The 14,184-nt window shown below is 33.9% G+C and overlaps 2 protein-coding genes across 2 annotated transcripts; both read right to left on the reverse strand.

Moving 5' to 3' along the window:
• Positions 1 to 725: 725 nt before the first annotated feature.
• LOC100789567 (pectinesterase 3) lies at positions 726 to 1,409 on the reverse strand. Its single transcript, XM_003527021.3, has one exon. The coding sequence runs from the start codon at positions 1,407 to 1,409 to the stop codon at positions 726 to 728; it is 684 nt and encodes a 227-aa protein (XP_003527069.1).
• A 3,119-nt stretch (positions 1,410 to 4,528) lies between these two features.
• Positions 4,529 to 6,467, reverse strand: LOC100790098 (40S ribosomal protein S9-2-like). Its single transcript, NM_001289256.1, has 3 exons — positions 6,362 to 6,467; positions 5,876 to 6,257; positions 4,529 to 4,896 (listed from the first exon to the last, which is right to left on the reverse strand). The coding sequence occupies exons 1-3, from the start codon at positions 6,387 to 6,389 to the stop codon at positions 4,713 to 4,715; spliced, it is 594 nt and encodes a 197-aa protein (NP_001276185.1). The 5' UTR covers positions 6,390 to 6,467; the 3' UTR covers positions 4,529 to 4,712.
• Between the last annotated feature and the right edge of the window lie 7,717 nt (positions 6,468 to 14,184).

Raw genomic sequence — 14,184 nt, forward strand, 5'->3', positions numbered from 1 at the left:
ATTAGTTAATTAATACTCGATGATACAACAGTTTTAGTCTTTTAGATTCTATTATATATGCATTTAATTTTATCACAGCTCTCATTTGAATCAACAACTGTAAGTGGCTAAGTGCACTCTAAAAATATGCTTACTCACTTTAGGAGGATTAATTCCCTGCCTGTATGTGAGCAAAATATATATCATCTCAGTTCAGAAGGGTTGCATTTGTAGGATTGGGAAGATATTTTAGTGTATTTCATCCAATGATAGCCCTGATCTATGGGACAAATTGGATAATTCGACTCCATTTAAACCCTCTAATTCATCCAAACACAACGATATACTTTGCAATTTAGTGAGGCCAACCATTCAAATTCACAGACATACTTGCGTTGTTCTGTTGTCCACTTAAAATACTGAACCAATTCTCTTCGTTGGTGACATTCTGGTTTAAAACTCTTTACTGTTCTTCACTGTGCATTCTGGTAAAATTGTTTATATAACGAGTAACTTCAGATTTCTAATTTCTGTCCATTGTCATCACACAATGTAATAAATCAAGAGAAATTAATTAAAAGTGTTAATACAACATTTTTCGTATAGCCACATACATATTATACAATTAAATGACTAATTAAGCATCACATATTCACCCACCCAATACACAAAATCCATATATATATATATATATATATAAAACCACAAAAAAAAATGTAACGAATTGAAAATCTTCAACTTCAACTTCAATGTAGCGCCATGTGGAACCGTTGTAACAAGTTGCGAATATTAGCGACAATAGCCAAACTGTTACTGGTGTACTCGTTCGACCTCTTCATCATTTTCTTCATCTCTTCCATCGCTGCCACGTCACCGACCTCTTCCAATCCGTCGAGGCACGTTTGTTGGTCGGTGATCGCCGCGCTCACCCACGTCTGAACGTCGGAGATCTTCGCCTCCGTCAGCGCCGCCGCGGCCGACAGCGCGTCGTTGAGTCGACCCAGCGCGTCGTCCAGCTGGTCCCTGCAGTCGGCGAGCGCGCGTGAATTCTTCGTTCCTAGCGAGGAATTGAGGCTCTGGAGCGCGTGGAGCGACGCGCGGAGGGAGAGGGAGAGGATCGCTTGGGGGTTTGTGGCGTTGGCGGAGGGCGGGATGGCGGCGAGGCACGCGCCAGGGAAGCGAGTGACGTTGCAGACGACTCGGATCGACTCGGCCGAGTTGAGAAGTTGTTGTTGTGACTCGGTGTGGTGACTGTGGTGGAGCATGGATGCTAGGGCGAATGCGAAGGTGAGAGTAAGGAAGAGGATTGCGAAGACGGAAATTGCGGCGATGAAGGGTTTTGAGAATTTAGGTTTGGGTTTGGGGTTACGATGATCTTCGAGGTGGTGTTCTACTTTACCATAACCTTTCAACATCTTCAGAGAATCCATCTCTCTCTTGTTATGCCTTTTCTCCTCTTTCTAGTTTGTGAATAGGAGCTTCTTATTTTGTTTCTTTTAGAGAAAGAAAAAATAATAATAACAATTGCTGGGGACATAGAATAGCTTAGTCAACACGGTAAGTTAATATTAATTCATTTATTAATATAGATAAAAATATTCGCAACCTAGCACATAGTTTTTTTAATCTAAGTTATTCTTTCCATTAAAAGTCAATAATTAATATTAAGATTTATTTAAGAAATTTTCATCTTCCCAGCCGATCATCTTATATATGCAGCAATGGATCAAACACATGACTATATATGCTTAAAAGATAAAATTATTTACTAATTATGTTAGCACATAAAATTATCATTAATAAAATAATATGTATTTTAAAAATTAATTAAAATGTTTTGTTATTTGATTATGAATTCTTTATATAATTAAAACTTGTTAAAAAAATTATAATAATTATTTAACAATCACGCTTAAACTGATTTTTAAGTAGTTGATATTATAAAAAAAATCTTATATTAATAAGTTATTAATTTTAAATACTATTTTTAGAGCTTTTTAACGGGACAAAATACACTTAAAGAAAGAGGTAAAGCTATTTATTTGTAAACGTTTAAAATCCATGGTTTTTTATTAGGGTGTAAGTTGAGAAATAAAGAAACCGTGTTTTCAGAATTGCGATTTCAAAATCAAGTGTCTGGGTCAAGGATTCGGCTTAGTATTTTTTAATGGAAGGAAGAAGTTTATGTATTGAACAATTGGCAATTTTTTACACAATCACTTTGAGTTGCGGCAATGCAGATGTACAATTAATAGTGTTACGTTACATCCCCTGAATGTTTAATTTACCCATTGTTTTATTTGATGAGAAAAATTAAATGAAAGAAAATGGCGTAAAAGGAAAAATTTACAAAATTTATCTACAAAACTCTTCATTCTTTTTTACATTCTGTTTTGGAGTATTCTTCAATTTAACTAAAAAAATTGCATGAGTGTTTATGAATCTGATTTTAAATAACTTTTATTTTGCAAAACTAATTTTAGTTAAAATTAAGTGTGGAATGAAATGGCTTGTATTTAAAAAAAAATTGACTTATTTAAACCCTTATAGTATAGTGTTTAGGCAAGTTTGATCTTCCAATTTTCAATTGCTTGATTTTGATGCTTATATTTTTAAAATATTCAAGGAAAATGTTGATGAGTTAAAAGAGTGCCGACATGGGATTGGAATTCTAATAGAAGTGCTAATATTAGTTTTCACATTTTTTAAACATCCTGTTTTAAAATAAATATCAATTTTATATTTGATAAGCTAATATTATCTTTGACACAATATCGTTTCAGGAATAATTATTTTGGGTAAATATTAACTTTACATTCGATAAATCAACATTGTCAGTCTGAAACAATGTTAATCCAAAAACAATTATTTTATGATAAATATTAATCTCACACATCATGAATATGTGACATACAACCTGATACATGAGGAATGATTTAAAAAGATCATAAGTCAGATATAAATTCAAGCAACCCATTAAAATAAGAAGTGTCCTAGTGACAAACCAACTTTGGACAAATTTGATGTAACATTCAAAATAGAATATTTGACATAAATACTTATAATAAGTCACGTGACTGTCACATAGGCAAACACTATAAATATATATTTTATAATTAAACACAACACAATTTAATACTACAAGACTTTGAAGATTTTTCTCTTTGATTTTTTCCTTTTTTCTCAACTTACTTCATGCTGCGCAAAAGTTAAATCACACTTTGTGTCTTCCACCATAACACATCCAACATTTAAAAAATGCAAATTATTTTTATTTAGTATTGAAAAGTCTTATATCATTGGCCTCAATTCTTTAATATAGTTTAAATATCTGTTAAGTAATTTATATCAATTAGTTTTAAGACAAATCTAACCCGATACCACATCTTACCGTCCATTTTCATGTACCATCTATTCTATTAAACATCACCTCTAATGGAAATACTTGTAGAGGATGGTTTAAATACCTATCGGATAACTTCACTTAATTGAAGAAAACTAACATCCAGAAAATTCATGAAAACATTGATGTCCTAAATAACTGACAACGCCATTAGCAATTGCTGCTACCATGATGCTTTCCAATGTATAATTCAGTAATTTCATTTTTTTCCAAAAAAATGGTAACGATTGATGAGGTTGATACACGAATTCTGGTAAAAATAAATGATAAGATCTGGTGGCTGAAATACTGCTGTAAAGATTTCATAGATCTTATTCCCAAAAGAACGCTGCAAACCTCATGCAATGCATAGCAAAGTGATACAACACAGTTGAAGGAGCTAACAATATGTAATATCCGCACACAGCATAAGCAATTGGAAATCAAAAATCAAGAGAAATTGGTGAATTGGAAAAAAAAAAAAAAAAAACCCGAGCTTTTTCGTCTCAATAAACATAAAAGACATACAAAGGTCATAAACATAACTAAAAGAGATGTGCATTTTTACCCTTACTTTTTAAACGTGTTACCTATTTAGTCACTGTTATTTTTCTTATGTACTTTTAATTTAGTCCAAACACATTCTTAATTTGGTCCTTATGTGTAAGGCATTTTTTAATTTGGTCCATACATGTATTTAGAGAAAGAAAAAAAATGGTGATGCAGGTTCAAAACCAAAAGAGAAGCCAAGATCATAGCTCCCTCAAGTTGTAGGTTGAATCTACAGCTAAAGTTCTATCAGTTTTATCAATTTCTTTCCAGTATATGGTTGAATTTATTTTGTCTTTTGCTTGGGCTGTGAGGTAGATGTAGATCCCTTAGGTGCCTTAGAAGATGAATGAACTGTAAACATTTTATTTAACAACAACGATCTTTTGGCATCTATTTATTCCTGCTCTATATCTTCTAAATGTGATTGTTAGAAACTTATAAAAGTTTAGCCACACAAACCTTTATGATTCCTGTCACTAAATATTCCACTATATAAATTGATTCGTTCATACTTCATCATTATCTTTCTTAAACCAGGTGACAATGATGCTCGGAAACTACCAAGCCCTTTAGGAGTTGATGACAGAGGAAACCAATCAACGACCATCAAAATTATTTAATGAAAATCTTAAATACTTTAAAATATCTAAGTTCACAAAAACATAATGTCACTCAATATTATCTCAAACAAGGAACGGAAGGATGAAAATGTATAACAATAAAAAAACAATAAACTAGGTACGCAAAGTAAAAGGTGGCATAAGGTCTAATAGCACTAGAAAAAGACATGATTAAAAGTTTAATCCTCGTCTTCCTCATCTCCATCTCCACCTGCGGCCTTCTTAGCAGCAGCCCTTTGGTTTCTTCTCTTCACTCTTCCAGGGCGACCACCACCAAGGGGACTTGTAAGTGAAAAGTCAATGTGCTTCTGTGAGTCAACCCTTACCAAGAAAGATGGGATGTTCACCACTTGCCTACCAACCCTGCCAATCCCAAATCACACAATCAAAAGGTCATTCTCCAAAAATTGAACTTCATCTTGAAGTGAATAGACTTTAAAATACAAAAAAGAAGGCTGATAAATCTGCATTCAGTTCTAGCAAAACAAATGATCCTTGTATTAGCCATAGAAAATTGAAATTGAATTTTTCCTAATTTGCTTGATCTTATTCTGGTTTATCATATGACATGAAAGACTTGTTTAGTAAGTTTTTGAGAGCGCTTATGAAAACAGCTTATGATATATTAATAAGTAGTTTTGGGCTTATCCAATTATGAACTCTATGAAAAGATCATACAACTCATCCAATTATGAAAACAACCTAGGCCCTGTTTGCATAAATTTCTTCATAGATACTTCTTAAAAAAACAAAAGGTACAGCAAATTAAACTTGAACCACAAGTCAAGAGAATAACATTGCAAAAATTATAGAATTTGTCATCTAACTTTCCCAAAATCTGTGGTACATAATGTTGATTTTCTTTGAAAGAAGTTCAAATTCTTTCAAACAAAACATCAACCCTAAATCACTCAATTGAAGTAATTTATCCAAACAAAACCTTATTCACAAATACTTGCATAAAACAGGCATTTATTCAACAAGTCACTTAATTATGCTACTTACACAAACAAACATCAACCCTAAATCACTGAAATGGGGCTTCATAACAAAAAGTGCATACAGTTCAAAAAAGCAAGAATAAAACGAAAATCCACAATTTAATTCTTAAAAAATACAGCAGCCCCATAGTATCCCTGAAAATATGAAATTTCACTAAACAAATTCCAATTAGTCCCCAACACAATTAACTCAGAAACTAACACAACCAACATCAAAATCTGAAATTCCACCTAACATTTTCTGATAATTAGTCCACAATACTATAAACTCACAGATTCCTATAACCGACAATGACATCCACAATGCATATGAAGAAAAGAGGGCATTTTTTTTAACGAACCTGATATGTCTCTGCTTGATAAGAACCCTAGCATGGTGGATGGACTTGGCCATGCCGGACTTGAAAACAAGGGTCTGGAGGCGGCGCTCGAGAAAGTTCTCGACGGTGAGGGCGAGGACGTAATCAAGCTTGTTCTGTGTCTCATCGAGGAGACCGTAACGGAACATCCTTCGGAGCAGCGCCTCTCCCTCGAAGATCCGGCGCGGGTTCTTCTCGTCGAGGGTGAGGAGGTTCCGCGCGTTGTTGCGGATGCGGCTGAGCGCGTACTGCACCCTCCACAGCTCTCTCTTGCACCGAAGCCCGTACTCACCAACCAGCTTCAACTCCGCGTCGAGACGCTCCTTCTCGTACGGACGACGCGGCTTCTTGAATGTCTTCCCATCTGACAAACAGAACAAAATAAAACAGATCAATGGCGTTGTTAGGGTTAGGGTTTTCAAAACGACGTCGTGAGAAACTAGAACGTGGATCGGTTTGTGGACTTACAGTTCCTGTAAAAGGAGACGTGCACCATGGTTGTTTTCTTCTACGGCGGCGGTGCCGTTTTCCCTCTTCTGTGCTGCTCTACTCTGCGCCTGCGACGACGGGATCTTTCTGCTTTGCTTAGTTTTGCCCTTTTTAAATGTGCAAAACCCTAATTCTTAGTGCTTGCCATGTGTGTAGTTGAGCTTCAGTGACGGGCCCAGGCCCAAGCCTGGGCGAACACCTTATACACCACAAAATGAAAAATTTGGGCCCAAATCCTTCAAAGCAATGTAAGGCTTTTTCTTCCTGCACCAGCCATTTTTCTTCTATACCAGCATATTTTTTATAATTTCAACATTGTCCTTAGGTATACTTATATGGATTGTTAAAAATATGTTTTACAAAATAATTTAAAAGTAATAGTCCATGCAGATATCAAACCTGTGACTTTTGCATTATTAGCACAATACTTTAACCAACTGAACTAATAGACCAATTATGTTATAAAATAAATAATGTTGTATATATAATACTAAAATTTTTAATATATATTTAATACACATATAAATTTATATAATAAATTTTGTAATAATTAATTTTGATCTAATAATGTATTTTTTTACATATATAAATTTAAACAAAAATCATATAAGAAAAATAGTTGGTACAGGAAGACAAAGCCATAGTGTAATGAGTAATGGCCTACAATTTTGGTCTTAGAAGTAAAACTACTAAAGTGTGTGTGTTTTTCTATTGTGACACGTATATTTATAACAAAAAATAAGTTGGAACCCCTTTTTCTCTTTTGAAAATGTCTTTTTTTTGGAATAACATACATATTCTAGAAATGTATTTCCAAAACTGGTGAATAGTTCTAAAAATACATTTTTTGAAAATTAGTATGTGTTATTTTGGAAAGATATTTTTGGTAGTGATAAAATGTACCTTCTTACTTAAGAGTCATAGTTAAAGTACATTCATAGCTAATCTCATCTATTATACATCTTAATTGCAAAGTAAAGCTTTTGATCGCAACTTTTCTTTTTTAAGTGAGTTCAAATAAGTATGCATTTTCTAATTTGGGTTTACAATGTCTTTATGGAAGAGAAAAAAAGGTTCCAAGGGGTGTAACCCTTTAAGGAAAAAGAGTATAATGGGTAATTAAAATATAAAAACGTGGATGGTGTGCCTAGTGAAAATTGAAGTGTAAATAGCAAATAAATAACTTATTGCAAGAGTAAAACAACTTGGCCCAAATTTGGGTGTTGCTAGGTGCACCAACAATATTAAAAAATCCCTATTTTGCCCCTCTGATTATTTTCTTTAAAAGGAAGGTTGTGGTCCCTCCTCGCTTACGGTTTCGGCTTTGTTTTTTTGCGTTTTTTTTTATGTGGTCCCTACTAGCTTACCTTTTAAGTGTCTTTTTTCCGGTTTGGTCTTGTTGTTGTGTTAAAGTATGGTTTTTTGAAGCTGTTAGAGGGTTAGTGTTGTTGTGTAGTTGGAACGTGCTGTTTTCATTTTGACTCGACCAAGGTATGGGGTGTTCGTTTATTTTTTTGTCGTTGATGAAGTGTTCTTCGTTTAGCTTTTTAGGGAAGAAGCTTTTCCTGAGAAATTTGAACATACGAAAGAAGTTATTCCGTAGGATTCATATGGAAGAACTTCTTCCATAATGCAAATTTTATACATACGGAAGAAGTTCTTCCATATAGAGCACACGGAAGAAGTTCTTCCGTAACTTTCTACGGAAGAAGTTCTTCCGTACATATAATTTTTTTATTACGGAAGAACTTCTTCCGTATGAATCATATTCATACAAAAGAAGTTCTTCCGTGGAGCCTATATGGAAGAACTTCTTCCATAGTTTTAAAAATTACTTCATACGGAAGAAGTTCTTCCGTATGAAGTTTTTTTTTTGTTTTTCTTTTTTTAAAGATTAAATGTTAATATTTTAAATTTGATAACATTTTTAAATTTTTTATGCCATATTTCATCAATTTGTGGATAATTGGTGAATTAGGATAGATTTATAAAGTATGTAGAAGACTAAATTACTTGGTAGTTTTTGTACCATGTATTAATTTTGACAATTTATTTAGGTAGTTATGATGTTCAAATTAGGTAGTTAAATGTTGAATTAGTTGATAAAATTAGGAAGTAAAATGAATTAGTTGATTTAGTTGATAAATATTGTTAGAAGTATTTTTTGTGAGTTTATTTGTGTAGTAATAGTGTTAAAATAGGTAACGAAATGTTTAATTAGTTGGTATTTTTTTGTATGATGTATTTATTTGACAATTTATTTAGGTAGGTAGTTACGATGTTCAAATTTGGTAGTAAAATGTTGAATTAATTGATAAAAATTAGGTCATAAAATATTTAATTAGTGGATTGTTAAAATGTTGAATGAGTTGATAATTATAGTTTGAATGAAGTTATGGATGATGCATATTTGTTTGTTTTTTAGTTTTCGTTAAGATGGACGAAGATCAATGAACATATGATAGTTTGATGTACGAAGAATTTGATATGGATTTTGAAGATGAAGAACAATATGGTGTGAATGAATGACATGTTGATTGTTTAGACGCTTTTAATACTTCTCAGGTAATGATGTTCATTAGTTTCAGTCGTTTGGTTGAATGTATGTTTTGTATAAAAAATAATATGTGAGGGTTGCTTTGTAGGTCTTTGGTACCCAAGATGATATTTTGTTGTGGGCTAGATCTGTTGCCCATGAAAACGGGTATGTTGTAATTATTATTAGGTCTGACACAGATACTGGTCATAGAGGAAGAAATTCATTTGTGTTAATTGACTGTGAAAGGAGCGGTCAGTACAAGTGTAGGAATAAAGAATTTGTTAGAAGAGACACTGGTACTAGGAAATGTGGTTGTCCCTTCAGGCTGCGTGGGAAACCAGTGCGTGGAGGGGAAGGTTGGATGGTGAAGCTGATATGTGAGATGCACAATCATGAACTAGCCAAGTTCTTAGTTGGACATCCATACGTCGGGCGATTAACGAAGGATGAGAAGAATATTATTGAAGATATGACAAAGTCGATGGTGAAACCAAGAAACATTCTCCTAACATTGAAGGAACACAATGCCAACAGTTGCACCACAATCAAGCAAATTTACAATGCAAGAAGTGCATATCGTTCTTCAATTAGAGGAACTGATACTGAAATGTAACATCTAATGAAGCTTCTCGAATGTGATCAATACATCCATTGGCATAGATTAAAGGATGAAGTTGTGGTGCGTGATCTGTTTTGGTGTCACCCAGATGCAGTGAAATTATGCAATGCATGTCATCTGGTGTTTTTGATAGACAACACCTTCAAAACAAATAGGTACAGACTCCCACTGCTTGACATTGTCGGGGTGACACCAACATGGATGACTTTCTCTGCTGCTTTTGCGTATTTGGAGGGTGAGCATGTGAATAATATTGTATGTGCTTTGGAATGATTTCGAGGTCTATTTTTACGAAAAGATCGCCTCCTTGGTGTTATTGTTACTGATAGAGACCTAACACTGATGAAAGTAGTGAATACTGTGTTTCCAGAGTGTACCAACTTGTTGTGCAGGTTTCACATCGACAAGAATGTAAAGGCCAAGTGCAAATCTTTAATCGGCCAAAAAAATGCTTGGGATTATGTGATGGATACCTGGGGTACTTTGGCAGATTGTCCTTCGAAAGAGCAATTCCCTGAGTGCCTTCAGAAGTTTGAAATGGCTTGTTCACCATGGTCGATGTTTGTCGATTATGTCTGTGAAACGTGGATTATCCCACACAAGGAAAAATTTGTTATAGCATGGACGAACAAGGTAATGCACCTAGGCAACACAACAACAAACAGGTATTAAAATGTTCATTGGTTGTAGTATGGGTTAGTAGTAAATGCATGTATTTTTTTTAACCGTTTGTTGTGTGTTTTAAATGTAGGGTTGAATCTGCTCATTGGTCTCTGAAAAGAATATTACAAAATAGCCTTGGCGACCTGTGTAGTGTTTGGGATGCCATGAACAACATGATGACGCTGCAGCACACTTAAATTAAAGCATCCTTTGAAACAAGCACACATTTCGTTGGACATGTATATAAAAAAACCTTATTCAAGAGGCTTCTTAGAGTGGTTTCAAGGTACGCTATAAATGAGATTGCTGTTGAGTTGGACCGCATACAGTATTTTGGCAATGATCCCTCTTCTTGTGGTTGTGCTATAAGATCCACGCACGGTCTTCCTTGTGCATGTGAACTGTCTAGGTATGCTGTTGTCAACATCCCTCTGGAATTGGTCCATATGTTTTTGGAGGAGACTTCATTTTTCTGACCAAGGGTTATGTGAGGCAGAAGTCAGCATCGACGATGAGATAAAGACCATACGTAAAAGATTTAAGGACGTTGATGTTGGCGACAAAGTTACTTTGAAGAGTAAACTTCGAGAAATTGCATACCCTGAGGAAAACTCTATGTTTCCTCCTCCGTCCAAGGTCAAGACTAAAGGTGCACCGAAGAAACCGATGAAAAGAAGCGAAAGATCCACAAAGCGTGATCCATCTTATTGGGAGTACATTGATTCATTTCATTTTGTTCAAAGCAGCAACACTTCAGTGAAACATAATGCATCATCTTATGAACCGCCGAAACCAACAAGGATCATCCCGATGTTGGATCAATTTGCGCCTTTTATCCAGGGTTTCATTGAGGATGTTGTGGACATCAAAGCGGACGGTAATTGTGGATATCGTTCCATTGCCGCTTTATTAGGTATGGACGAAGAATCTTGGCCGATGGTTCGCAACCAATTGATCAAAGAACTTGACAAATGGTCGCATGATTACATCAACCTCTTCGGTGGCACAGAGAGATTCGAACAATTAAGGATGTCGCTACATGTTGATGGGTTCTCCCAGGTATGTTGTATTTGCTAACTTTTTTATAAAAAAAAACAAAATTTTAAAATAATTACATGTGTATGTTCCTTTGATTTAGGTTAGTGTGGACAAGTGGATGGATATAACATATATAGGATATGTCATTGCATCTAGGTATAACGTAATCGTTGTATCGTTATCCCGATAACAAAGCACGACATTTTTTCCTCTGAGAAGTCAACCACCACCAAATTCTTCTGTGCACCGCATGATATGTGTCGGTCACGTGTTTGGAAATCATTTTATTCAAGTACATTGAAGATAATTATTGTAATTTTTACAATTATGCAATGGCTTGGGTCGTTCATTTGAGTTGATAATGTTTGTTCACTTACAACATGTTTATCTGAAAGATCATTGTCCTTTACTGCCTGTAGCGTTGTTATGGTCAAGCAATTCTTTTCCTCAGGCAAAGCAGTGGCCAAGTGCATACATTGGTAGAATATAGCAATACATTAGCCTAATGACAATTAGAAGAGAATATGTGGACCTAAATGAAGACTGAATGTAATTTGTTGTATAATAATGAATCATTAGTTATTAATTAATTGTTGCATTATGGAATAAATTTGTTCATGCATCTAAAATCATCTACGCATGTATGATACATCGTTGCCATAATTGACAACACATAATGAAATGCATGTTTTTTAAAGTTTGACGTGACACGACAAATGACTTACTTGACAACACGTTCTGATGCACGATAAAGCTTCTTGATGCGACATTGGTTTACTTGGGAACATAAACACGAAACATGTTCACACGTGTGTATTTTTTTTTAAAAATAAAGTGAAGCAATTTGTCGGTGAAAACCATCTATATATATGACACACCACAACTCGCTAACAGAATCACACATCTACCTGCTTTCACATTCTCTCCCAATTGTTACAACAAAGTATGACATTCTTAGGAGAAACAAGTAGTTAGGCGATTATGAACGCAAGGTTGGGTTTCATTTTTCCAAATGGATCAATTATTTACAACAATAGTGGGGTTTACTTCCAAAGTTCCACTCTAGTGCCCATTCAAGTACCAAACAGTTGTGACCTTACAACGCTGAAAACTAGAATACACATCACCCTTAATCTAACCCACGAACAATTTTTGGATGAAATTCACTACCGGCAGCTAGTCACAGAGACAAGTAACTATTTTCGCTTTCAATGTATGCAATTGAAAAATGACGACGACGTCAACACCATGTTAGTGTGTAATGATCAATTTTCGTGTGTTGGTCCGATTGAATTGTTATGCACTGTTGGTAGAACACCAGATGAAATATTAAACTTACTTGAATGCACTATGACCCCTACTCATGACGCGCTCCTGTATTAGTACAGTCTAACTACTGGAAACAAATTGGGCCAATAGAAATTTTAGTTGTTTTTACTAAACATGTTATGGAAATGGAAGACGATGTGGCTACGTCGCTAAACGACGGAATGGAAGGTTAATTTTTTAGTTTTCATGTAAGTTTTATCTATTTACAACGTGTTTCAATTCCAGAATAAAATTGAATGTATTGTTTGAATGCAAGTTTCATTTTCCAGTATTTTGAAACAACACGTTGGTGTCCATATATTTGATCATGTATTTTTTTTTTGAACTCTTTGACGTTCAAACCTTAGGCATACTTTGAATGGTCCAAATCCAATTTTTTTGGATTTTGTGGTTGATTTTTTAGGGCGTATTTGATGGAATCGGTTCACGATATTATTTTATTTGAGTTCTTTGACGTCCAGACTTCATAGAAAGCGCCCCTCGAATGTTGTTATCAACTCCCACATAATTTTAAAAAAATCGCAAGTAGGGCTACTTAGACATAGTTTGAAGGGTCCAAATCCAATTTTTTTGGATTTTGTGGTTGATTTTTGAGGGCGTATTCGATGGAATCAGTTCATGATATTATTTTATTTGAGTTCTTTGATGGCTTTTTTTATCAATGGGGGGTAAAAAAAATTTGGAATTTTCCATTCGGGGGTATATTTTAAAAAATTACCCAAAACGAGGTAAGTCGTAACAAGTGTTACGACTTCTGAGTTAGAAGTCATAAAACTTGTTACGACTTTTTAATTTTTAAATTTTTTTTAACTAAAATCGTAAAAATATTTACGACTTCAGTGTAAATATATATTTTTTACAACTTTAAAGTCGTATTTTTTTTAAAAAAAATCAAAGTCATATTTTGTTTTACGACTTTAAAGTCATAAAACTATTTTATTTTTTAAATTTTTTTAAGGTATACGACTTCAACGTTGTTTTACTATTTGCAGTCTGTTTTCAATTTGTTAACCTACTTTTTTTTCATAAATTTGTTTTTTTGAATTTAATAATGTTTACGATTTTATTTTTATAAAATAAAAAAGTTAAAAAAATATATTTAAATATATAATAAATAATATGAAGTTGATTTTATTAGTATATTTTTTGTGATTTTATTTGATATGTTATTATTTTATTTTATTGTTTAATTATTTAAAACATGTTATATATATTTTTAATATAGTTTACTTTAAGTGTTTTTTATTTAAAGTTTAAATAATCTATCAATAAAAATACATTAAAAAAATTGAAAGACTTTAAATTAAAAATTGATTATATTTAAATAAAAATTACATATTTGTTGAACTAATAATGAAACGATGTCCCACAACGAGTTCTTCTAGATATGCGTCTGGGTCTCTCATCTTGTTGGACTGGATTTGTTTGTGTTTGTTGTCCTCTCGGTCTACGGCCTTTACCTCCTCTTGTTCTAGGATGCTGACGTGTAATTGTCCGTTGTTGTTGAAGAACATGATGACCACTGTTGTCATCATCATCAACACCATCACCATCATCATCGTCATCATTTTTATTATTGTTATCCTCATCCTCGTTCTCATCTTCGTGACTCAT

The sequence above is a fragment of the Glycine max genome, chromosome 6 (assembly GCF_000004515.6).
Source record: "Glycine max cultivar Williams 82 chromosome 6, Glycine_max_v4.0, whole genome shotgun sequence".
In the NCBI taxonomy this organism is placed as follows: domain Eukaryota; kingdom Viridiplantae; phylum Streptophyta; class Magnoliopsida; order Fabales; family Fabaceae; genus Glycine; species Glycine max.

Excerpts from the sequence above, each read along its gene's own strand:
- LOC100789567 (XM_003527021.3), bottom strand. The coding sequence starts at position 1,409 with ATGGATTCTCTGAAGATGTTGAAAGGTTATGGTAAAGTAGAACACCAC.
- LOC100790098 (NM_001289256.1), bottom strand. The coding sequence starts at position 6,389 with ATGGTGCACGTCTCCTTTTACAGGAACT. Across the intron at positions 6,258-6,361 it reads CGTCTCCTTTTACAGGAACT|ATGGGAAGACATTCAAGAAG; the intron begins GTAAGTCCACAA and ends TCTGTTTGTCAG. Across the intron at positions 4,897-5,875 it reads ATCAAGCAGAGACATATCAG|GGTTGGTAGGCAAGTGGTGA; the intron begins GTTCGTTAAAAA and ends TGGGATTGGCAG.